Below are 27,547 nucleotides of genomic sequence, written 5' to 3' on the forward strand. Positions count from 1 at the left end.
ATAGCAGACAAGAGAAATTGAATCCTCTGTGTCTGTACAGTAGAGTCCCTATTGGAGACAAATATTGAATGCCATGCCGTACCTTTGACGAACATTAAGACAACAACACAGTTGTGTGGTAGTAAACGCTATAGTAAGAATTCTAAACCTATCTAAATTTAGTCTTAAAGCTAATATGTTTCAAAATCAACAGGAATTCGGAAATAAAATATTCACAAAATAGAGGACTTTCTACTAGGTAAGAGCACTACTTCGTCGTAATCGCCTATTTCCGTTCTATCAAGCAGAAATCATCAATAATATCAATGATTTCACCATGCATATAACAATAATACGTTTGTTCTGATCCGTTAGTTCATAAGACACAACATGAAGCCTATTACAGCGCATTGTATGAATATTTACACTCATTGTTTTCAAAACAAAAGAAGCGCTCCTAGGAAAACCATTCTTTCTACCATCATCCGTAGGACGAAGAAAATCTAATGGCGTTTCAATGCGTTAGGATGGAATTGAAACTCTTAGGACGAATTTAGAATCAAGAAGCAGTGTTAGATTTTTAATAATATCTCAACATTGTTAGACTGTTTATCTAATCCAACGGTACGGATAGAAAGGTGAATAAATTTAAAAGTTATCTTTGATGAAAACATTCCATGTTTTGCTCAAACCCTTTCAAAAAAGAGAAGTATAGTGCGGGATGTGCTTAGTAGGACGGAAATTAGATCAAAAACCCTTCCACCCAACATCTTACAAAATTTTATAAGAACATCGAGGATGTCATGCAAATCAACCAGCCCCGGGTCAAAATTGAGTTCTGCCTGTTCTCTGGTAATGTTGACATTGCCAATCCTATGAAGGCTCATGTAAAGGGAGTCAAACCCAAAATAAAGGCTGGTGCCAATATAAATGTCAAACCCGTCCGGTCAACGAATATCGCCATAAACGCGAGACCCAACGTGCGACTATATGTGAACCAACGCATTGACATAACTCATTACAGTCATTTTGACTTGTGTAGTGAACGTGATACTAGTAGAATGGTGCAGTGTGATGGTTGCGATAAGTGGTATCATTTGTCTTGTGTGGAAGTGACTGGTGGCGTAGAAATCCAAAGTTCGATATGTCCAAAGTGTCCATATATGCATTTCGGTACCAGTAATCAAGTGGAGTAAAAACCAATACCCCAACAGGCTCAACCGGTAGATCCACCCCAAACGTTTTCAGCTCAAGGAAGTCCACTGGAAAGTCCAGCAGCAGTCGGAGTAATCAACGGAAGGTCGATCGACTGTTGCAGAAGCTAGAAGAGCAGAAGCTAGAAGAGCAGAAGCAGTTGGAGCAGAAATTTTTGGATGAAAAATACCGAATTTTGGACGAAGAGGATGACAGCGATGAAACTGTGGTTAATGATGATGACGTGGGATCCAAAGAAATTTCCAAAGTACGAAGATGGCTGAGCGATACCGATAATTGTGTTGAAGATTATGACTCAGGGCTAGTTGAAGAAGACATGAACGACGATCAGTTGCAGCCCATCGATCAACAGGCACCGATTGCTAAGCAGGCAGAACCGCAATCAACTCTAAACGGTTTTGCCCCCAATCAACGGTCGACACCTCAAGAGACGGTTCTTATGGATTCTAGAATGAGAAGCCGAGTACTTCAAGCTCCAATTCAAACACCAATTCCCGACGGCCTGTTCCGCCAACCACCGGCACCAGTTCCAGAGAAGCAATTTAATCAGATTGCTGTTTCAAATGATCAGTTATATCGGCCACCAGCACTTATTTCAGAAGGTCTGTTTCGAAGGCCCCCACCTACTGTTCCAGAAAACCAGTTCTACCGATCCCATGTTCCACGGCCAGCTCCAGCGACAGGAAACCAGTTCCTCCAGCCGCAAGCTCCTCGAGCTGCTTCAGCGCAAAACTACCAGCGACAGAACCCTCGGTCGGTTCCAAATCAAAGAGTCCAATTCCATAATTCGACAGCTCCTCAAGTAACTACAGCTTCAGGAATCCAGGGTACTCGACTGGTAGCTGCTGCGCCAAATAGCGATTTCTGCCTGAACCGTCATTAACCACGGAAAACCAGTATCGAAATCCTTCAGTGCCAGCGAATTACATTCATCATGGAGATTCAACTTCACACCACAATTTCAGAAATCCTGATTCATAAGAATTCTAAACCTATCTATATTTAGTCTTAAAGCTAATATGTTTCAAAATCAACAGGAATTTTGTAATTAACTTCTAAATCCATTCGGAACGGAGTATTCACAAACTATAGGACTTTCTACTACCACCCAACAATGTTTTTTTAGTTTTTCCGGTGGTGTAGTGGTAAGCTTGATTGCCTCTCACCCCAGCAGGCCTGGGTTCAAACCCAGTCGGCACCGCCGAGATATTCTGAGGCATCACCTCTGATCACGCCATTTCCCCTAGAATTATTATATTTTCACTTTCTAAGAAAACGAGGTGCAACGGAATCATTTTTGCGTCGATTCAACTCTCAGGTTAAACGTTACCCGTTGTGAAAAGTCTCGCAATATCAAAGGAGTTTGTAATATCAATATCAAGCTAGATATTTTGCTCCAATATCACGCGTGATATGAAAGCGGAAAAATACCAATTTGCTAATGATCATGCCATCCCTGGAACGTGGTGCATTGATTAATCTAACTTCTGAGAATTTACTAAATCTTCTGAATCTATACATATTACTGAGGCTGGCAGGCGCCACTGAAACGACAATTTCAAGCATCCTTCACTTTGACCCCGCTGAGCTTGTTAGTCGTTCCCGGAAACTAGAAAATGCTTTCACTCGTAAAAATGAAACGTACAGATCACTCCAATGCAGATGACGCGATAAATTGCTAGCAATGTAAAAACTACTCACAACTCGAATGCAATTTGGAAATCCAAGCAAAAGCCACCGGGCAGCAATCTCCCGCTCGCTTGAACTGGCATAAAACAATTTTGTATCATATCGTTAAATTGATAAAATCAGAAAGACGACTTCTCTCCCATTTTCCCATCAAAGAACGGTGAAGCAAACTCCGAGCACCAAACGTTGTCCTCCATCCCAATCGTCCCATTTGCGCTTTTTATCACTCTCTGTCCCTCATGCTCCAGAACCAGTAGGTAGGTACCTATCTTGTGTGCTGCTGTCTAGGACATTCCGGACTTATTTTTCCGCTCCTGCCATGACCCTAGTTTATGGCATTGCTGTACTTTTTTCCCCCTATCATTCTGCTTCAAACACCACTATCTCTTATTTGCTTGCTTCATCGTCGGCTTCGTCGTCTTCGGGGGATGGCAATTTCTTTCAGATTAATCGTTTTATGGCACTTTTCTAATTAGACACAACAAGAAAAAACGACCAGGAAAAAGAAATGGCTCCCCAGCAGACAAGCAATTTTATCGTTTCATGGGGATCCTGAAACTGCTTCCCTCTTCCCCTCGCCGCTAGCTAGCCGAACGATCGCAGTTTTTCCCATAATAGTCAAACTCCGATGCTGCTGCTGCTTGGGTAGAGGGGTTGCGTTCAGGACCCGAATTTTTATTGCTTCACAATTTTGACGTCAATCTTGAAGCACACCGCAACGCCCGACTCCGAGTGCAGTTGAAATTCGATGTTGGCTTTAACGTTGGAAATCGGTGACTCCACGGGGACATCGCCGGCTGCCTCGACGCTTTGATTCGCGGCCAGGGGGCATTTGGCGTTGGTCAGCTTCTTGCAGCCGTCGCGGTGCTCTTCGGGAAGCTCGTACGGGATGACCAGGCCGGCGACCCGGGCGATAACTTTTGCGGTCAGGGTTTTGGTGGCCGAAGCTGGAAGAAATTCGGGGAAAGGTTTTGATTATTGGCAGTGGTGGAGTGATTGTTTAATCAATCATTAATGCAGACATTTTTTTTTTCTTGAAGACAGATTTCTGTTTTTGAGGGTTGTAATTTTCGAATAAGCTATGGGAAATGACTTTTAACACATATTTGATGATGATTCCAATTTTATCATTAAGGGAAAGTTTGCTGTTGTTAGACTAATTTTTTTTTTCGGCACGTTTTAATTTTTCTAAAATTTTTAGGAAAAATTATTACGCATTCAAGAAAATTTGTTTTTTCCTTAGATTTCTAGAAAATTTAACATGCAATTTTTTTTTTATTTCATCATGAAAAAAATATCAGACTCTCAGCCAAACCAAAAGGTCGATGATTTGTGAATTTTTCAGGCCTAACTTTATGCCATCATGACCTGTAAAAAATGTTTTTGCACGTGATTTTTTTTAATTAGAAAAAATGTGATGATTTTAGATTTTTGATATCTTTTCCAATATTTTTAGATAAATCAAAACGTTATTATTGTTTCCCCCTTAGAGCTAATGTTAGTAAAATGTTGGAATATTAATTTGTCATTAGGCCAAATGTTACTAGTTTTAACATAATTAGGCTGCATGGGCTACTAAATTGGCTTTGAGAAATCAATTGAGAGATTCTATAAGAACGCATAGTGAATACAAATGTTGTACTTGATTTCGGCATTTTATGAAAATTTCAATGGAATTCACCTCAGGCTTGCCAAAGCATTCTCCGAAAATTCTCTAGGAATTCATCTATGGAATTTTTCCTGAGGATTCACTGGATAATCTCCTCAAATTACATTGAAACTATTCTGAGAATGCTATTCCTTTGGAGTTCTACTCCGAATTCTCTAGGCACTTTCTTTATAATCCCCCTGCAATGCTCTTCAGAAAGGCTTAAAAAATATGCTTTTTGATTCTCTGTGAATATCTTTAGAACACTCCAACCAATTTCTGGAATTTCCCTCAGAGTTCTATTGAATCTATTTTCTTTATAAGTAACGTTTTTAATAACTTTTAAATTATTATCGGTAACCGCTTGGAGTTCTCCTCCCCGTTTTGATTGATTGATTGATGGATAGATTGATAACAATTTAAGAGTTTTTTTTCCGATGACTGGAAAAGTATGAAAAGTCATCCAAAGAGACTTTTCTACGAGAAATATAACGTTGGCATAGTGTTACAGAGCTGTTAACACAGATAATTATATACATTTAAAATTATATCATGATCAGTGTCAGAGTGGATCGAAACACAAAAGATCGATTCGTTTGGTTTGATTAATCTTTTTTTTTTTTGAATCGATCACAAATACGAAAAAAAATCTACTGGATCGATCCTTTTCATTCGATTTTTGTTTCGATCCAGCACATTTTCATTTGTAATTTAATATTGACCTGTACCTGTAATCTTCAGCTCACGTTCGGGCAGTTAAATTTGTGTCTGAGCAGATCTATAGTACCGAAACAGTATACGATGATTGCACACATTTGTCCCACCACCAAAACCAACCGGAGGCCTGTGGGATATTCATGACGAAACGGTAAAGAAAGTTTTTATTCTACATATCAACAAACATTCACTTCTTATGACATATTTTAGGTTCATCAGTCCTCTGCTATGTCAGAACTGGATCACCATGGGGGCATATCGGCAGAATTACAAAATTAATTGCATCACCCTTTTTTCCCACGTTATGTCGATCCTTTTCGAGCATTGAAGAAAATCCGTAGAGTATATCCCCATTAGACTGGCCCGTAAAAATAAAAGTTCTAATTTTCCACGGGCCAACCTCTAGATTTGTGCCTTTAGGTGATAAAACAATTCTTTGAAAGTTTTAGCTCATTTGGTTGTAGGATGAGCTGGCGCTTTTAGTTTGAATTTTGTATTGGGAATTTCATGAAAAAATGACACATCTACACTCTATCGATCATACAAAATCTTCCTTATTCTCGATTTGATTCAGATTTTCAAAACTTGTAGTTCAGTTAATAAGTAACATCTTTACTGAAGATTTCATTATGAATCCAGTTAGTTTTATGGAGATATTCGCTTGTGAATGTATATGAGCATTTTGTATATGAAAATTTCAGCCAAATATCCTATATGAACATTAAACCAAAAGCGCCAGCCCGTGTAAAGTCAAAAAGAGCTGAAACATTCAGACAGTGATTATCGTCCCAAAAGACACGATCCTGAATGTTGGCCTGTGGAATATATGAACTTTTGTTTTTAGTGGTTATCTAGTTGATACGTTGCAGCAGCTGCCTGTATTTTATTGCATTATACGAGCAGTATGCACATAATTAATTAATATCTCCATAATACTGACTTGAATCATGATGTTGTCTTTTGAAAAGTTGATCCTTAAAGTTTAAGCTACGAATGCTGAAATTCTGAGCTTAATCGGGTTTGCTGGACCAGTTCTATGCACGAAAGAGTGAAGGAATAATATTTCTCCATACATTTCAACCAATATCCCCACATGAATTTTAAATCAAAAGCGCCAGCTCGTGTTACATCCGAATGAGTTGAAATTTTCAGAGAGTGGTTTTCTCACCTAATGGCACAAACCTAGGGGTTGGCTCGTTGAAAAAACCAATACAAATTTCCCTTATATAAATGTGGGTTAGTCTAATCCCCATGTAAACCCCATTGCTCAAAACTATTTATCAAGAATGTTAACAAGTATTTCGTCAGTGAGGCTATTATTCAAAACTGGTAAAACCACTCAGAATCGATATCGGCTCAACGCAAAACGCATGGCTCAATTAGCTTTCTTGAGATCCCTCTCGGATGAGTTTTGGGATACCTGAATTAAGTACTTTCCGTACTTACCTGCTTTTGCACTCCGACCATCTTATCGTTTTGTTTCATGTGTTAATCGTTCGTTTTTTTAATCTTTCATTTAATACTAATAAAACGAATATTTTAACCAACTTACCTAATCAAGTATGCTGAGCAAAAACTTCCATATGTCAAATGAAACGAAAATAGTTATTTACTATATTCTCACGTAGACCATCCGATAAAGAGTTCGATCCGCGGTACACGGTAAAGACCATAAAGCATGGAAGTGGTAGCATCATGGACTATTATAGGTGACATTTCATAACAAGATAGCTAATGTAACGTAAGATCAACTCTAGACTAAACTTGGCTTTATTTGCACCAACTTTCCTATAATCCGTTATATTTGAAACATTGTTGTCACTTTGAAAAATGAATCGATTCAAAAATATCGATTCAAACTGATTGATTAAATCGGTGAATCGATTATTTAAAACAAAAATGAATCGATTCGTGCCTCAAGATCGCCCAATGCTAGTCAGGGCTGTATCCATGTCATCAGTAAGTTTGTTCTAGGGTCAATTTCTCAGAATTCACATCCATAAATATCCCTGGAATTCTCTTCCGATTTTCTTGAGTATTTACTTTCATTACTTCTTACAAGTTTTTGAAATACTTCTTACCTTGATATTAACAGATTTTCTGACAAACTATCCTCAATGCTGTAGTCTAGCACGGTCGTACACGGTCGAGAATAGCTAGCTTTTTTCGGAAATCATAATTTAAAATTTTCCCGAGTAGCACATTTCCGTTAGTAAAAGTTGCAGCAACTTGTTTATGACTGAAATAAGTCGTAAAGAAGTTTCTACAACCGATATATGACAGGCGTGCTACTAGGGTTATATCGTCTCCTTAATGTTACAACTTGGTTACATGAAATTTGGCGATTTTGAGTTGATGTCATGTCAAGCGCTTGTCTTAATTAATAACTGTGGGAGTGAACAGTTATTTTTTTTTCTGCCATAAGAAATTAAAACAACAATGTCGTCTCAGTGGCTTTGTGAAGGCGAGCTACTTTATCTCATTAGAAATAATGGGTTATTGACGGTTTAATCCTTAGACTATCAAAATTTTCACGAGCTCTTCTATAGGATGTGAGTTTTCAAATATATTCATTGTCAGATAAAGCTTTAAAGATTCTTATTCAAAAACTATATTTTCTTGTTCTTGTTCTTGTTCTTCTTATTATTATTCTTATTCCTAGCTTTGACGCTCTTACGCAAGCTTATACCTATTCTCAACAGTTACTTATGCCATACCCAAGTAACACTTGCAACATCTTGCATGAAAAAAAAATCCAGTTGTTAATAAGTTATATACTAATTGCTTTTAAGACATCCTGTTTAAGACGCGTTGTATTGTTGTTTGTGAAGTATTCAACCTTTCCGACAAGCAATTTTTATCTTGAATTTCTAATTTGATATTGCATGTCTCAATTACCAGTTTATAACACATTTATAACTGATTGTTTTTGATGCAAATTTGCTAGCCTTATGTACAACATGTTTTCATATGTCATTATTAGAAACATGAATACAACTGAGATATAACTTATTGATAACATGTTATTAATAAGTTATATCTCAGTTGTACTAATGTTTCCAAAAATGACATGAAAACATGTTGTATATAAGACTAGCAAGTTTTCATCAAAAACAATCAGTTATAAAAGTGTTATAAATAGGCAATTGAGAGTTACCATACCTAATTATAACTTCAATTTATGATACAAGTAATATTCTTGTTTTTCGTGTTATATACATGTTTTGCTAACAATTATGAAATTTCTCAATGCATTCTACAAACTGCACTACAATATGGCTGACCAATGAAGCAATGTATAGAATCATTTAAAACATGTATTTTGTGCTTTCAACATCACATGTACGTTTTGTAAAAGAGAAAAGCAAGATTAAGAAGAAAGTTGATATTCTATTTGTTTTTGTTTTTGGAAATTTGGGAAATTTTATCCAGGATTTTTTATGCAATTCAATTTATTATATTCAGCTTTTTCTAAGAGCCAATGAGTTTTTTAGAAGTAGAATGTATAGAATTACCATAAATTTGCATCCGCATAAATGTTTGCAGTACGGAATCTCAGTTAAGGCACTTTATTCGCATGATAAAATTCCTCAGAAGAATAACTTAAGTGTAAAATGATGATAAACAAATTCCATTCGTAGGAAGGATGAAATTAATTTACAACATGTCTAATACAGTAGATTGCGTTATAGACATTAATAAGTTGCGCAAGTCAAGCAAATGTTATATATAGATCCCTCCTTTTGCGCTTTTATCGGTATAAATAAGTTGTAAAGGGTGATACGGTCAAAATTTGGTCAATATCAACTGGACGTATTTCTTTCAATTTTGCATTTAAAAAACCTGAACACCCCTCATTTTGAAGGTGTGTGTGTGTAGAATGTTGCTCCTATTTTGATTTTGGAATTCACTCTTCAGTTGTCAAAATGCCGTCCAAGCAAGAAGAGCAGCGTATCAAAATTTTGCTCGCGCATCGCGAAAATCCGAGCTACTCGCACGCAAAGTTGGCAAAATCGCTAAAAGTTGCCAAATCAACCGTTACAAATGTAATTAAAGTGTTTGGGGAACGTTTGTCGACAGCCAGGAAGTCTGGATCGGGGGGAAATCGAAAACCGGAAGCCGCTGAGACGACAAAGAGAGTTGCCGGTAGTTTCAAGCGAAACCCTAACCTCTCTCTCCGAGATGCCGCAAATAAGCTGGGTGTATCGTCTACAACCGTGCATCGAGCCAAAAAACGAGCCGGACTATCGACTTACAAGAAGGTAGTGACTCCAAATCGCGATGATAAACAAAATACGACGGCCAAAGCGCGATCCCGGAGGCTGTACACGACGATGCTGACGAAGTTTGACTGCGTGGTAATGGACGACGAAACCTACGTCAAAGCCGACTACAAGCAGCTTCCGGGACAGGAGTTTTATACGGCAAAAGGAAGGGGAAAGGTAGCAGATGTTTTCAAGCACATGAAACTGTCAAAGTTCGCAAAGAAATATCTGGTTTGGCAAGCCATCTGTACCTTTGGCTTGAAAAGCAGCATTTTCATAGCTTCCGGGACTGTCAACCAAGAAATTTACGTGAAAGAGTGTTTGAATAAACGTCTGCTGCCTTTCCTGAAGAAACCCGGTTGTTCCGTACTGTTTTGGCCGGATTTGGCATCTTGCCATTACGGTAAAAAGGCCATGGAGTGGTACGCCGCCAACAACGTGCAGGTGGTTCCCAAGGACAAGAACCCTCCCAACACGCCAGAGCTCCGCCCAATTGAGAAATACTGGGCTATTGTCAAGCGGAACCTAAAGAAGACCAAAAAAACTGCTAAGGGCGAGCAGCAGTTCAAGGCAAACTGGCTTTCTCCGGCGAAGAAGGTGGACAAGGTGGCTGTACAAAATCTGATGGCAGGGGTCAAGCGTAAGGCCCGGCAATTCGGATTTGGAAAAGCGGAAGCCTAACTGAATATTTTTCCTGAATTTTATACTAATTGAACTTGAAAAAGAAATTTAATTTGATTTTTTAAATAAACGATTTCACCGATTTACACGCGTTTTCCCTTGACCAAATTTTGACCGTATCACCCTTTATATGAGTGAATAGACGTAAATACCTACCGCTGATATTGTCATAAATTAGGTAATTAATCCCGTTTATGACAATTTGTGTTGCTTGGGTAATTAATCGAGAGGTATAACTGCTTTTGTAAACTGATAGAAGAATCAATGTGTTGTTTGTATGTGATATTTTGGAATTATTTACGAGAAATCAGCAATATTTGAAAGACTTTTATGCAAACCAATGCATCAATTTGTATAAAGTGTGGCAAGCACAATGATTTCACTCTATTACCAGGGAAGTCAAGAAAATTTCAACCATCTGAGAAATAAAACAGCGAAAAAGTATTTGATTTCTCTTAATTAATTTTGGCATTTAATTCCACTTATTTAATTTTGGTATCTATGACAGATACGTATTTCGACTACAATGTGCAGTCTTCATCAGTGTCATTTCCACTAAAGATTATCAAAATCTAACCCCCCTTAAATACTCATCCCCCTTCTCATCTACACATCTGGCAATTGAAACAAGCTGGGATGAAAGCGTACGAAGTGAAGAAATCTTTGGAAGTACAGAGACGACAGGAATTTTCATACGTCTCAGAAGAAGTCAGGCGGTGGAGTCCTCATAGCTCTTCCAGCCAATTTTAAATCAGAAATCATCTCTATAGCAAAATGTAATGAACTTGAGTATGTTTGGATAAAAAATCTCACATAGCAGGTGAAACACACGTGTTCGCTTTAATGTGCTCAAAAAAACACTTATGAAACATTCTTCCAAACTGCTGAACAAATTATATCTCAACTTCCTTTCCTCAAGTTCACATCTATGGAGACTTCAACCAACGCCATGCCGACTTCATTCTGGACTCTGAAAATGAAGGTATCTTACTCCCAGTCGTTACGGATAATGTAACATTGCAGTTCATTTTCGACAAAACTGGGAAAGGAATTTCTATTATATGCCCTTCGTAAATTAGGTTGGACATCATTTCCTCTTCCATCATATGAAGCACGCTGCATGCTTATAAACATACAAACATTAAAAGAGCGACGTGAATATGCAATGGTTTTGGTTGTAAACGATATCGTTTCGCAGCGCATTAACTCAGCAGAACTTTTATGAGAATTAAATCTTATCTTATCTTTAACTAAACTAAAATAATATTTTAACTCCATACGGAATCATTACTCGTTAGAAGTAAAAATAGAATAGCAGGCAATATATTCTTAAGAAAAACAAATTTGTATATGTATTTATACTGGTTTAATCGGTTGATGAAAATAAATAAACTAAACTAAATAAAAAAGTTTTAATTTTATACCTGTGATCTTGACATTCTTACATAGGGGATGAGTACTTAAGGGGGTTAGATTTTGATAACCTTTAGTGGGAATGACACTGATGAAGACTGCACATTGGGAATACCAAAATTAATTAAGTGGAATTAAATGGAAGACAACCTTTTTACCCTTCTTACAAAGAAGGGTATAGATATCACTTGAAAAACCGTCTATCGATCCGAGGGCCGGAGGGCCGAGTGTCATATACCATTCGACTCAGCTCGACGAGATCGGAACATGTCTGTGTGTGTGTGTACGTGTGTATGTGTGGATATGTGTATGTGTGTGTATATAACGAAATGAATGCGCTCACGTTTCTCAGCAACCGCTCAACCGATTTGGACAAACTTGGCGCCAAATGATAGGTCTTGGGGTCCCATTGAACGCTATTGAACGGTTTTGAAATCGGTGAACCGGTTCCGGAGATATGGCCGGAATAAGATCCGGTGAATATGGACCTTCACGCTGGATTTAACGGAAAACGTATTAAAACCATCATGCGACACATCAAATTACTACAGAATTCAAAAATAAGATCAATGCAAGTCGTGTTAAGTGTTCCAGACCACATTGGACACACTTGGACATGTTTCGGGTACCCCGGGGAAGTTGCTTGAATATGAATTGAATTAAAACCCATTAAATCACATTAAAATACGATGATAAGGTGATTGGTAGCCTCACCAAATAGACTACACCCGGATATATTCCGGGTACCCCCAGGCAGTGGCGTAGCGTCACTGGATGACACGGGGGTGGGGGGCTTGGTCACTGATAATGACAATAAAATAAATAAACTTGAATAAGTAAGAAGGGTCTGATCACACCATAGGTGGATAAATTCGGGTTTTTTATTTAAGCATTCCACTAACAACCCAATTTCATAACTTCCTATGAGAAATGAAAGATGCTATTACAGATTTGCTTGAAAAGTATACCGAATTTGTAATGTTTTGCCGCATGAACAGATTATATAATGGTGTTGTCAGAAGTTTTTTTTTATAATTTTGTAATTTTTGGTTAGCCAAATTTTTGAAAAAACATATATGGCGTGAAGGTCAAATTCAAAAATACTCATTTTGTAAAAGTTTGCCTGTAAGTTACTGTCCATTTGAGGTACTGCCATCACATTTGTTGTACGGGACATATACAGCCCAAGTAACATTGGAAGTTTTATCACGGTTTTAAAGCATGCTACAAGTCTAAATCATAGTCTGCAGAACCCTCATAAAACCTCAATTGCTACTTGGGAGAGGATGTATGCAATCCACACTGACATTTGCGAATGAAATTGTTTGGTTATCCTGTTGGCCCATAAAACTAGCATACCAACATCCTATAAAGCATTCAATGATGAATATTAAATGCAACAATGACGTTCAAGACCTGCACAAGATATCCAGCATTCCCAAGATCGTCTCAAACAAAACACTTACGATTGGTAAACTCTGCCTGGAACCGCAGGTTCTGCCCATTAACTATCTGACAAGGCGCCTTGGAGCATCCTTCGATCACCAGTTTATTCGGAACGGCTCCATTCTTGCACTTTTGTACCTCCAACTGCCCCAGCACAGCCGTAGCGAGCATGCAAACAACAACGGCAATCAGCGTCAATTTAATCTCCATCGTTCCAGTTGCTGTTCTGCCCGGAAAGCAAAAAAACTAGAAACACGTTCCGCTTTTCTCACGAACCGCAGTCAAAATCAAGAAAAATCGCAAACTTCTTCGCCGACTAAAATCAAGCAAAACACTGATTCAGCACCCTCCCGCAGAAGCTTCTTTTATCGTTTCTTTTCGCCACCCCAGAATGGACGACCATGTATGTTTTTTTTTTTCTTTGCTGCCGGGGTTTGTTATTGTGGTACTTGAAACTCGATTATTGGTAGAAAGTTCCGACCACCGCAGCGCAAATTAGTTGTTGCTGCAAGACGCGTGCTTCTTATCAGTTGCTGGCCACTTAATTGAGTGGCTCCCATCCGCATCGCACTGCACACCGCAGAGTTCCCGCAGAACAACACTTTCCACTCGAGAGAAGAAAACAGTCCGCCAACAAATAAAAGTTGTTTGTTAGTTTTTTTTCCGGTCACCCCCTCATAAACAGGTAGTTCTCGATGGATCGGTAAAGTGTGGGGTTTCTCCGCATGAATTGACCACAGCAGCACTCCCACACAAAAGAGTCCCACGTGCTCGGGATTTCCTGGCATTTTAAGAAGACTCTAGTTTTATTGGCTTAAGTTTTAGTTTTGAATACATTCCGTATTGATAGAAGCACTGTTCCCTCTAACAAAGCCAGATGGCGGGTTCGATTCTCGATCCAGTCGGAGAATTTTTTTTTTCGCGGCTTTTCGGGCACGGAGTATTATTGTGATTTCCACTCAATATACAAACAACAAATCTCGATTACTTTTTCAAAGGGACGTATCAGCTTTTGTAAACAATGCATTTCATCGTCGATTTGGCGTAACTGATAGCTTGCACACGTTTACCTACACCACTAGCAGGTAGGTATAAATTTCCTCTATCTGATGGTAGCGTTAGCAAGCGTGGGCGACCTACCGGTTACGCCAAATCGACGATCAAATGCATTGTTTACAAAAGCTCATACGTCCCTTTGAAAAAGCAATCGAGTAATACTCTATTCACCTCGGAGACGAACCAGCGTTCGGCTGAAAGTCTCCTTAATAAAGATAACTAACTAACTACTCTATTCATGCAATGAGAGACTTAGAAATTATCAATTGATAACTGTGCACCCAACTGGAAAGTTCTACTACAGATGTGCATGAAAAGTATGCAGAATTTTTCAGTATTTCGCGACAGTAATGTTTTAAATTTTTTTTGTAATTTGCATGTTAGCTTATTTTTCGAACAAGGTTTGTTTCTCCAAATGCAATGCATCTAGAGTACCATCTCGTGAAGGGTTTAAACACCCATGTTTTATGTAAAGGGCGAACACGAAATTATTGCGACACCGAAAATGTCATGCCAATTTTCTTATAATGTTTAGAATCAAACCAAAATTTTAGGGTAGTTTTATACATATATTTACTTCAAAAATCAAAAGAAAAGTTAATCGATGGAGCCTTGAGTGTAAAATTGAACGCATTTTCGCTTGATGCCCTCCATCAAAGTCTTTACAGTGTCATCCGGTACCAGTTTCTCAGTTTTTTTTTTCCATTTTCTTAACATGTGTTTCTCGTCTTTGACTGTCTTCTTGCTCTTCCGAAGTTCCCGCTTCATTATTGCCCAGTACTGCTCCACCGGGCGCAGCTCCGGACAGTTTGGCGGATTCATGTCCTTTGGAACAAAATGGACAGAATTGGCCTCATACCACTCCAGGACACTTTTAGAATAGTGGCATGATGCCAAATCTGGCCAAAATAGCGGAGCTTCGTCGTGCTGCTGCAAGAACGGCAAAAGGCGCTTCTCGAGGCACTCAGATTTGTAGATCTCGCCATTTACTGTGCCCTTTGTCACGAAAGGCTCACTCCTCAGTCCGCAAGAGCAGATGGCCTGCCAAATGAGAAAATTGGAGGCGAACTTCGACATTTTCTTCTTCTCAAATTTGTCGTCCACATCGAACTTGCTCTTGCCAGTGAAAAACTCCAACCCCGGAATTTGCTTAAAATCGGCTTTTATATACGTTTCGTCGTCCATCACACAGCAGCCATATTTTGTCAGTATCTTCTCGTAGAGCTTCCGTGCCCGAGTTTTAGCCATCGATTGTTGCCGCTCATCGCGGTTTGGGAAGTTCTATACCTTGTATGTATGTAGTCCAGCTCGCTTCTTTGCATTCTGGACGTAGCTCTGCGACATGCCGATCTTTTTAGCCAAATCACGGCTTGAGACGTTGGGATTTGCTTTAATCATCCGCTTCACCTTTCCCTCCGTCTTTTTGTTCTCCGGTCCCGGTTTTTTTCCAGCTCCTTTGCCGTGGTCCAACGTCAACCGCTCCTGGAACCGCTTCAACACTCTGGAGACGGTTGAATGGTGAATGTTCAACATTTTTCCCAACTGCCGGTGCGACAGGTCAGGAAATTCCAGGTGTTTGGAAAGAATTTGTTCTCTCAACTCGCGTTGGTTCACCTCCATTTTCGTTGAATCGAAAAACACGACTTCGAGTTTGACAGCATGTACACAATACACATCAATGAGAAAGTGTGCAAAATTTGGTTGATTTTTACCCAATGGTAAAAAAGTTATGCCCTGTTGAATGTGTCGCAATAATTTCGTGTTCGCCCTTTATTCGCTGTGAAGGATGATAGGAAATACAACTAACATTGAATGTAATACATTTTTCGTTTGCGTGTATGTATTATATAGTACTAAAACTGCTAGATTGTTCATTTCTTATGATAGAAAAACAATTATATTTCCTTTCTCACGTGACAGTCACGAAAAATGCTAGCCTAAATCACGATAATGGGATGGATTTTTAAGCATGTGCTTCATATGCACTTCAATTGTTTAACAAATATTTATAGTCATCAAATGATATCGAGTTAACTCACCAGACCCTGATTGTTTCAAATCGGCTACCTAATTAAACATTGATTAGCACTTGAATCGTCACTTACTTTCTCGTGCAGCACTTTTCTTCTACTATGCTTATGACGTTCCAATTGAAACTTGTACCTGTTCTATACATACACGCAAACCAAACATTTATTAAAGGCTGACTAAAAGTAAATTGGTACGCACAAAAAGACCTGCAATTCGTGATTCAATAAGTTTAAAAAGTTCATTAATGGTTGCTTTACAGTACTTTTATTAAAAACTTCAAAGCATTAGATGGTTACATTTCTCCAGTTCGAACGAAATCTCGAACCTTCCTCTTGATGGAGCCCATCAGCGCCCACACAGTGGAAACGGACACTCGATTTAAACTTGGGATGTCATCGTCAAGGATGTGACGAATGGTTCCGTTTCAGGCCACAACTGCAAATCACTTGCCAAATCATGGCCTTCTTCGCGAACTTGTCGGTAAACACGAACTTGAATCTTCCCGACACATCCCCACGTCCAGTAAAACTTTTGACCGGGAAGCTGCTAAAAATCGAGTTTGACGTATGTTTCGTTATCGATCAAAGTACAGCCCTTGTGTTTCATCAAAACACGGTCGTAGTTGTAGTATATATCCCTCACTTCGCATCTTATGCATTCGTCGTTTCGAAGCCGATCTTCGATGGCCACTACATAGGCACGGATCATATTCGTGTATTCGGAGCTTTCCGAAGCTCAAGTTCAATCCAATCTCGGTGCGTATCTGTCAATAAGCTATTCGTGTACGTCGACGCTCAGTGCTGCCAAATTCAATTAGCTGACTTTACACCAAATGAAGGTTAATTGATTTTTCTTTAATTACTACCATGTCACATATACTACATTCTTCCCCTTCTCTACTCTTTTTGATTAAAGTATATTTATTTATATCTATTTGTGTTTGGTGACTTCAACCTCCCGAGGATTTCATGAAAAAAAAACTCGCAACGGCTTCCTCTATCCTGATATGGATCACTCTGTCATCCATTCCAACGCTTCGCTCCTTCTGGACAATTACAGCTTAGCCACTATTTCTCAAATCAATCATGTTATTTACCAGAATAACCGCAGTTTGGATCTTTGTTTTGTAATCGCCCAGGACATAGCTCCTTTCTTATGTGAGGCGCCCACTCCTCTGGTGAGACTGGATCGGCAGCCGACTATGGTAGTATCGCCGAGTTACTCTCCAGTTTAGATTGGGACGACTTATTGGACACCGTTGACATTAAGTCCACCGCTCAAACTATTTCCAATGTCTTGGCATATAACATTGACAGACACGTTCCGAAAAAGATTCATCAGCGAATTTCGTCGACTGAAATCCAGAAAGAGAGCCGCTCTTAGGAAATTCACCAATCACCGCACACTATCCCTTCAACGTCACTATGTCAGGATCAATGACGAATACAAACGAGTTGCGAAACGGTGCTTTCTTCAGTATCGACGTGGATTGCAGAGAAAGCTTAAGTCACGTCCCAAGCAGTTTTGGAAGTTTGTCAACGAACAACTTCATGAAGCTGGTCTGCTGCTGATACATAACAGTAATGTGGCCTCATCTACGCAAGATATCTGTCAGCTGTACTCTGAAAAATTTGCTGGTATCTTCACGGTCGACAGACTGAGTGACGACCATGCCCAACTGGCTGTCAGTTACGTACCACTCTCTGGCCAAACCATGAGCAGAATTGATATCAATCCTGAGATGTTTTCCAGGGCTTCCTCGAAACTCAAGTCGTCGTAAAATCCGGGTCCTGACGGAATTCCATCGGCGTTCCTCAAAACGCACTTGGACAGTTTGTTGTCTCCACTGCTGCACTTTTTCAACGGTCCGTGGACGTCGGCGTTCAGTGCTGCCAAATTCAATTAGCTGACTTCACACCAAATGAAGGTTAATTGATTTTTCTTTAATTACTACCATGTCACATATACTACATTTTTCTTTAATTACTACCATGTCACATATACTATACATACACTAACAACAGGAACATTATGCTTCGGGTAGTAACAGTAAAATATTCTACGGAATTGAGATTTTCTGTACGGCTAGTGACCTCTTAATTGCGCGGCTAGGTCCCACATATAATCAAGCCATCCGTATTGCAGCTGGGCTCCTACCGTCCACTCCTGTGGACTCGGCATGTGTTGAATTCGGTGTCCTGCCTTTCTGGTACCAAGTTGTCGAGACCCTGGTAAGCAGAACAATAAGCTATTTGGAGCAGACTGCCGGAAACGAAGAAGTATGTCTCCTCAGAGAGGGGAACAGAGCTCTAATGAACCTGGCCCATCAGGAGCTACCCCCAGTGGCGAGACTACATTGGACCGGAACCAGAGGATGGGCAGAACCTCTCGGTTGCTAGACGATTCCAGGCTGGTAACAATTCGCGAGAAATGCACGCATAGTGACTGAACTGCTTCGTACGAAATACTCCGACCACCACCACAGATATACGGATGGCTTTAAGACCTTGGAAAGAGTCGGCCTTGGAATTGCAGATCCCGTTGCCAGTTTTTTCTTCCGACTCCTGGACCAGTGCTCTGTGTTATCTGCGGAAAGTGCGGCAATCTTCCACGCCATTACCATGCACGCCAGCAAACCGCTCTGTTTCCTTTCGGATTCTACAAGTGTTCTCACAGCTTTGGAATCCCAGACATCCAGACATCCTTGGATCTAAGGGATCCAACTGGAAGGTCCGTCGACCACTACCTTCCTATGGATCCCCGGGCATTGCAACATCCGGGGGAATTGTGAAGCAGACCATCTAGTGGCTACGGGCCGATCTGGGAGGCTCGCTACTAAAACCGTTCCAGGACCTGATATCAAGACTTGGATGAAGTTCAAATTTCGGAATGCTTGGGCCCAGGAGTGGGCCAGCAAAAGGGAACCGTTCCTCCGTAAAATCAAACCACAAAGTGGCAGGTTTCCCCAAACCGTAATGACCAAATGATTCTTTCTCGTCTCCACTCAGGACATATTCGGGCGACCCACAATATGGGAAGAGCGACTTCGTTCCGAAAACACTGTAATATTTGCAACACAACGATGACGGTAGAGTACCTCTTAGTGAATTTCCCAGGTTTCCAGGGAATTAGGTATCTTTATGGGATCCCGACGAACATCAGAAACGCCTTGGCCAATGGCCCTTCAACCGAATCAGCTGTTATTTGTTGCATCAAGGACGCCAACATGTATAAAAACATCTGACCTAACTCACTGACAAGAACCAACCATAACCGACCCACTGCATCGAACCAGGACCAACCTCTATAACGGACTCTGAATACACCACCATAACAATTAGCCGACCAAATGCAACAAACCCGGAACATCTACTAACTACGACAGCACCTCGACAGCCAACTCTGATAAACAAGTACTCTGTTACCAGGGAGGTCTCTTGTGGACTGTCCATTCCTCTTAATTATTGGGTCCCTTTTGGATACCCCACCTCGTTAACTCTATAACTAGAAGGGCCCTTCTGGCTCCCCACCGCTATTTCTAACTCTGTCACTAGAGGGGACCCCTTCTGGATTCCACAATATTCGTCAAGAGATGAACCAGCCTCTGGCTAGAAGTATCGCTAATAAAGATAACCTAACCATTATTGGTTGGAAATGCCAACATGAAGCTTTAGTGTGATAATTTATTAGCTAGAGAATGATCTTAAGAAGATGGTAGGTGGATAGTTCCGTTAGAGTACGGCAGTATGAAAATTGAATAGAAGTTGAAAATAAGCGAAGGGCCATTAATGCAACAGTCTTTAAAGTCAGACGCACATCTTTTGCCTAGCCCGTACGATGTACGTGGAGACTTGAAGTATGTCTTCAAGTCCACAGGCAAAAGATGTGCGTCCTCCTTCTGCTCATAACTGACTGCGGCTGTGGAATAGTTCTAGTGACGTTTCATCACTACCTAAAGTCCCACGTTTGCGAGAGCATTTCCAGTCGATGGTGTGTTATAATGCAATTCTTCTTTACCCAACTATTGTGTTGCTCCTCTCGTCATGACCAACGTGGTCATCTCAGAGGGAAAGCAGTAGGGTGGTTGTTGCGTGCTGTACCATCATCAGCATTGTTGATGGCTACTCCCGCCTTGAGTTGTTACATTCAAAGTGTTTTTATGTTACTTCGTACGCAAAGTTAGCGATTTACTTCAAGTATCCGCGTACATCGTACGGGTTAGGCAAAAGATGTGCGTCTGACTTTAAAGACTGTCGCCTTAATGGCCCTTTGCTCATTTTCAACTTCTATTCAATTTTCGTACTGCCGTACTCTAACGGAACTATCCATCTACCCTCTTCTAAAGATCATTCTCTAGCTAATAAATTAACACACTAAAGCTTCATGTTAGCATTTCCAACCAACTCTGAAAATCTCTAACTTCGCGTACGAAGTAACATAAAACACTTTGAATGTAACCATTATTGCCTGGCTAAATGGGAGAAGAATGCTAGTGTTATTTTATTCATTGTTACATCAATTGATTGGGAATAGGCGTTATAACAGAACAACATTCTATTCAAAGGCCCATTTTAAGCATAGTTTGTTCTTTGACTGTTAATGTTAAATAAATTCCTAATCCTCAGAGAGTGAGTGGGAGCATAAAAGTTTATATGTATGCGTTCACTTGAGCATATTTTAGAGAATTGATTCAAAAAATCATGTATTTTTTCAGATTTCATGTGATACATATTTCTCAGTACTCTAAAAATAATAGCATTGATCTTGAAAAGATTGGATCGATCAGTACCGAAGAGGAAAAATAAAAGAAGTATTCTTTTGAATGCTTGTACAAAATATAATACTTAATACAAGAATTTCAGAAAACTTAAATTAAGCTTCGTGTATCCCAGTTGTATGAAGATGTAGAGCTTTTATATCTTGCGCAATTTTTAATAAAATTTTACATTCCTAAACCTTACCCAACCTCTATCTTACTAAATATAAAAGTGCGATACAGTCCCATTTTTGCTGAAAAAAATTGATCCATTTTTATACACCAAATTTTAGTCCTAATTAATCCAAGAAACTTCACTGAAGACTTCAAACTCATATAGATGCAATACCAGAGCGTTATTATTATTTTTCCTGCAAATTAAATTATTTTAATTCCTGGCCCTGGCCCTGGCCCTGGCCCTGGCCCTGGCCCATTTATTGTAGTGGACCACCAAGTTTTTTCCATAATAAAAATTTTCGTTTAAAATCCTCGCGAGACGACCTTCTAACCGCAATGTATTTGGGAATAAAAAAACTTTGTTCGAAAATTTAGCTGACAGAAAAAGTACAAAATTATTCGATAAATCTTCCGTCGACCATATTAAAGAACCTGTTCATGCAGTGATACATTACAACTTCTGTCTACTGTTTATGAAAATCCGTAATAGAATCTTCCATTTCCCAGTTGGGTGTCCAGTAGACTGATGCAAAATTTGAAATTTTCGCTCCACAGTGCTCAAACGGTTTCAAATCAGGTCCTGATTAGCCTCCCAAAATTTAAACTCATTTGGTAAGAAACTGACTTGGCGCAAACTATTCGAAGTTTATATGGAAATTACTATGGGAAAACCAAACTTTTTGTTCATTGTCTTCTACCCATTTTCCATATTGCTTTTACGAAAATTTCTATCGTTTTCAGGCAAACGTCAAATTAAATTGTTATTAATTGTTTAAGAGATTGATAATCTTGTGGCATGATCAAGCAGCTGTTCTGTAAGCAACACTGTATTCTGCAGTGTGACATAGTAGCCATGATATTTTTGCTCTATTCTTCGCACCAGAAACACCAATGTTGCCTGCTAAACAGTTGTCAAACATTGTAAGACATCAGTGACTTGAATCATTAATAACTTTTGTTCCTTACATTTGATTGAAAAGTGGTTTTGAACAAAATTGTAGCTGAGAAAATTTTCTACAATCACTGCTATCATTTTCAAAAGCATAGTGATGTGGTGAATTGTTAGATACATATGAACAATAACATAAGTTTTCCCATAGTTTGTGCGAAGTCAGTTTCTTACTAAAGTAGTCCAAATTTTTGGGAGGCTAAGCAGGACCCAATTTGGAACTGCTTAAGCACTGTGGAGTGAAAATTTTCAAATTTTGCATCAGTCTAGTGTCCAGAATTTTACCAGTCACCTACGGGTGGTTTTGGCTACACCCATGTCTTAAAATGGACTGAATCTTCGTTTTAGAGAACATCATTCTTATTTTAATATTTAGTTTGAACTCACAACAGATGGCCTAGTGCATTTATTTTATAAATTTTCGACTTCATATTCAATATCGTAGAACACATTTTCCGCCCAATTTCCGCCATGCTAATAAACTTTCCATGCACCACCAACGAAGCACGAAATGTACGTCATAACACAGAACGCTGCCATGCCCAATGTAGTATTACGTTTCTAATGAAATCTCTTTTCCATATCATAATCCAAATATGCAATTTCGTTTCCCATAAACCTCCTGCCGCCCCTCTGCATCCTTGAGTAATATCATTCTCCCTCTCAGTTTTTCAGCACCATCGTACAACTGACGGTCGTGTTGTGTGACAGCGTATTCCATTTCTTCTCCCACCAGGCAGCAAACGGACCGAATCTTCCACACAGCCCCAGCAAAAGGATATGCTTACATAATAAAATTATGCAGACATAATTTGTTTGCTTACAGATTTATAAAACGATAAGCATAAATTCGTTATTCTTTTGCTGTGCGCTGCTTTGCTAGCAGATCTACAGCGGCAACCGAAATGTCATCCCGTTCATGGGAAAATAAGGCACACCGATGCATTCCGCGGAGGAAATCTTTTGTTTATTTTGATGGTCTTTTTTGATGATTCCCCATAAAGAAGACAGCAAACCGTCCGGATGAGGATGATGGCATGGCGAAGAAAGAGAGCAATAGCGAGCGTTTCTTCGGAAGGGGACTTTCTTTCCGACCACGTGCCAGAGAAGAGCACAGAGCAAATGTTCCTAGCCAGCTGAAACCGAAAGTGTTAACTTGGGAGTGAGCGTGGGAAAGGGACCACTAAGTGGCCCCCCAGCAGGATGGAACGAGTCAGCTGTCTCTGCCGTGCTCGGAGAAATGTGCCTAGAAATTGGTCACTCGTGCGCAGCATCACTCCTTTTTTTTGTTCGTAATTTTGAACCATTTTTCTGGGAGCCAACGTGGGAGAGGACTCCGACAAAAGGCCTGCAGAACATGTGGTTCGCAGAATAGGAATCAGCTGATTGGCCTATCGGTCTCTTTGGTTCAAACTGTGCAGAACTATGTATAGGGGTTTGCGAAATAGGAGTGACGATAATTCAAATTCTATTGCATCATTCGTTGTCTAGACTAAGATTGAAAAGGGCGGATGAGTCAAAATGGAAACAAATTATATTTAGCCACATATAGAGAAGGCAGTTTACAAACTACTCAATATATACGAAAAAGAAGAAGAAAACATAATTTTAAATCATCACACATGTTTTCTATTAGAAGGCGTATTTCCAATATCGAACTGCAAATCTATGATGCATCTGGTTGTAACGCCTTGCACCAAAATTACGAATTACAATGTTTTGGTAGTAGAATATAATGATTTAATTTCCTCTCTGCCCTTTTCCGCATTGGAAACATTGGTTCCATATTGAAGCTTACTGTATTTCCTTTAATATCGTATATATTTTTTACAGAATATGTGTTTCTTCGCACTCAAACCATAACTTATGAAATGTATTTCCATCACAAATTCAATGTTGTCTTTTCATTGCTAATGATGTTTTCTGATTGTATACTCATTCAAAGTGTCATATTTGTTTAACTGAGTTGTTTGAGTTTCAGTCATGTTTTCTACATTCATCGAGAGTTATCAAAGTAACCACAAATCAAAATACTGCTGTTTAGTTACAAGACTAAAATAAGTGCAAATGCAATAATTTTTGTTAAACATATTACTAACGTATTGACTCTAGGATCCTCACTACTTGTTAAAAAATTGAAAAACATTCTTTGATGTAAAAAAAAAACCAAGGGGTTGTACGCAATGGTGACATAATACTACGTGGTCTTAAATAATAAATGTTATTTGTTAACTGCAGCAGGAGCTTGTGTTTTGTGTAGGAATAGGAATTTGAGCAGGCTTAAGGCCTTTGGAAGATAATGATGACGTGTAGGCAGCTGGATCAGCAAATCGGACCGGATAATCCCATATTCTTCAGTTCAATTATTGGGCACTCGCAAGAGTCTCGGCCATTGGCGTGCACAGGGTGAGGCAAGATGGGGCAAGATGGGGCAATTGCCCCACCTTTTATAAATAAGATTTTTATTTCCACGTTTACAAAATTATGATATAAAATAACTTTCTTGATAAGTTGATTTGAAGCTAAAATAATTTCATTTCATAATATAAGGGCACCTTTTATTGCGTCAATTTCTTTGATATGGTGCCTGAAAATTGCACCACAAAGGTGCATGAAGGGACAAACTTCGATGAAATTTTTTGGTTAAAAAATTGCACCATAGTGGTGCATACAAAAAATTCTGGTGTATTTTTTTTTCAACGTGGTTCATGGAGGGTTAAAGGAAGAGGGTAAATTTAAGGTTTAAAAATTCACCCTCGTGGTGTTAAATCGAAGAAAAAGTTTTCTATTGAATATTTCTGGTGAAAAAACATCATCAAGGAGGGACTAATCAAAATGCATAACTCTGGTGGAAAAATTGTATCACGCTAAAAATTTGGAGGTGCACATTTAACTGAAAATTTCTGGTGGAAAGTTCGCAACACTGTGGTGAATGTAGAAGCAAGGTTTATTCATTTTTCTTGTGCATAATTTGCATCGTTCTTCATTGAAAATTTATGGTGGAAAATTTGCCCCTTTATGGTGCATGAAGAGATAAAGCCTGAAAATTGCACCACAAACTTCACTGACAATTTTTGGTGCACTGTTCTGGTGAATGGAGGAGCATGCTTTACTGAAAATTTCTGGTACAAAATTTTCATCGCTTTGATAAATAAAATGAACAGAATATTTATGGTGGAAAACTTGCACTGGTCTGGTAAATGAAGGCACAAGCTTTATTTAAAATTAAGCTATATTGAAAATTTATTGTGGAAAATTCGCACCGTTCTGGTGAACGGATGGGCAAGCTTTTAGGAAAATTTTTGTTATTTTTGTTTTTTAATTTGCATCCTTTTGCTGAATGAAGAAACAAACTTCAATAATAATTTCTCGTGTTAAATTTGCACCATTCTAATGATTGGAGGGAAACGGCTTTACTCAAAATTTATGATGAAAAATCTGAAAATATTTGTTGCAAAACCTGCAACATTCTGATGATAGGAGATGCAAGCTATATTAAAAATGTCTAGTGAAAATGGAAAAAGGAAATCTGCACCAAGCACAAGATAGGAAAAGCAATTTTTATTGAACATTAACGGTGGAAAATTTGCATCGTTCTGGTCAATTGAAATTTTCTGGTTTAAAATTACCTGGGGGCAAGTTTGTATTGAAAATTTCTGGTGTAAGATTAACAACAATCTGCTGCATGGAGGGGCAAGTTAAATTGAAAATTCCTTATGTAAAAATTGCACAGTTCTTGTGAATGGAGGGGCAAGCTTTACTGAACATTTCTGAGAAGAACCTCAAGGGCATTGAATTCTGAGGACAGTTCCAAAAGAAAAGATTTCTGCGAATAATTTCTAGTGAATACTGCAGATAATTTTTCATGATAATTTTGAAAAGAATACCGAGATAATCCAATTTTGAATGAAATTCCAAAGGGATGTTGAGGAAAATTTCAAGGGAATTCCAAGGGTAATTTCATGTTCATTCTGGGAAGAATTTCTAGAGAATACAGAGAAAATTGTTCAGAACATTGGGGAAATTTAAGTTCCAAGGTGTTCTGAGAAAAAAAAGTTCAAAAATTTTCCGAAAAGAACCTCAAGGGTGTTGAATTTTTAAGACAGTTGCAAAATATTTCTAGAGAGAATTCAAAGAAAATTCTTCTGATAATTTCTAGTACATCCTGCAGATAGTTCCAAGATAATTTCGAAAAGAATACCGGGAAAATCAAATTCTAGCGAATACTAGCGAATTCCGAAGATAATTTCTAGCTCCTTCCAGGAAAAATTTCTGAAACTCTAAAGGAATTTAAGTTTCAATGTGTTATGTGAAAAAAAATCATGAAGACTTCTAAGTATAATTCCAGTGGATTTCTGAGAAGAATTTCAAAAGAGTTCTAAAAAATCCAGAATATTGCATTCTGAGAACAGTTCCAATGGATTTTTGAGGAGTATTCTAAGAAAATTCTGCGAATAATTTCTAGTGAATCCTGCAGATAATTCCAAGATAATTCCGAAAAGAATACCGATAAAATTAAGTTTTGAGGTGAAATTCCAAAAGGATTTTGAGGAAAATTTCAAGGGAGTACCGATAATTTCTAGCTCATTCCGGGAATAATTTCTGGAAATTAAGGAAATTCTTCTGAAACTCTGAGGGAATTTTAATTCCAAGGTGTTGTGAGTAAAAGTCAAGAAGTTCTAAAAATAATTTCAAATTGAGAAGTGTTTCAAAAGAGCTCATAGAGTTCTAAAAATTTCGAAAAGAACCTCAAGGAATTCTGAGGATGGAATTTTTGCAACTGTACAAAGTTCTTCTCTGAAAATTTCAAGTCATTTGTTACCGTGGTTAAAAATTTCAGCTGTTTCTATGCGTTGCAATAAGTTCGGGATGATCCATTATATCATCTTTATGTTGAATGTTCGGCATCATTTCCTGTCACCCCGACTGGCGGTACTTTGCGGCAGGGTTGACATGCTCAATCCTTTGCACAAGTCGTCATTCCGTTAACAATCCTGTACTCGCTTGTCAAAATTGTTTTGTGCGCTCTTGTTCCAATCGTTACATATTTTTTAAACCTTTCTAATGATCCTATTAGCTTTGGCAACTTTGGCATTTAGGTCAAAATTTGAAAAACATAGAACTACAATTTTCGCTGAAAATGACCAAGTTCAACGGCCTCACAACTGTTATAGTAAAGTGTAACTACAACAGCATATAATACCCGGTACAGACTATGGCTTATATAACGTAATATAGACTGTCTTGCAATAGGATAGGATTTCCAGTGAATGAGTGCTCATTGCAAGACAGCCTATATTACCTTATATAGGTCATAGTCTGTACTGGGTATAAGGCAAAGTGGCTACAAAATCGCTATATAATGGAACGTTTCATCGATATTGTGCGCATACTCAGCAAAGATGGCCGACCACTTCGTGAACACTCTGGGAAAGTGTGCCTCCCAGTTGGTGGCTAACTACGATCCTGTGCTGGAAAACGGAAGGTGCCAAAAATTGCCAGTACACAAGTAACCGTATTCAAAA

At 38.8% G+C, this 27,547-nt stretch overlaps 1 protein-coding gene across 1 annotated transcript; it reads right to left on the reverse strand.

Annotated features, from left to right (window-relative positions):
* Positions 1-3,391: 3,391 nt before the first annotated feature.
* LOC135713810 (NPC intracellular cholesterol transporter 2-like) lies at positions 3,392-13,397 on the reverse strand. Its single transcript, XM_065237046.1, has 2 exons — positions 13,074-13,397; positions 3,392-3,830 (listed from the first exon to the last, which is right to left on the reverse strand). Exons 1-2 carry the CDS (start codon positions 13,261-13,263, stop codon positions 3,559-3,561), a joined length of 462 nt encoding a protein of 153 aa, XP_065093118.1. The 5' UTR covers positions 13,264-13,397; the 3' UTR covers positions 3,392-3,558.
* Positions 13,398-27,547: the final 14,150 nt, after the last annotated feature.

Source organism: Ochlerotatus camptorhynchus, unplaced genomic scaffold (genome assembly GCF_037179485.1).
Source record: "Ochlerotatus camptorhynchus isolate MF236.1 unplaced genomic scaffold, CSIRO-AGI_Acam_v1.1 ptg000580l, whole genome shotgun sequence".
Taxonomy (NCBI): domain Eukaryota; kingdom Metazoa; phylum Arthropoda; class Insecta; order Diptera; family Culicidae; genus Ochlerotatus; species Ochlerotatus camptorhynchus.

Excerpts from the sequence above, each read along its gene's own strand:
- LOC135713810 (XM_065237046.1), bottom strand. The coding sequence starts at position 13,263 with ATGGAGATTAAATTGACGCTGATTGCCGTTGTTGTTTGCATGCTCGCT. Across the intron at positions 3,831-13,073 it reads CCAGGCAGAGTTTACCAATC|CTTCGGCCACCAAAACCCTG; the intron begins GTAAGTGTTTTG and ends AATTTCTTCCAG.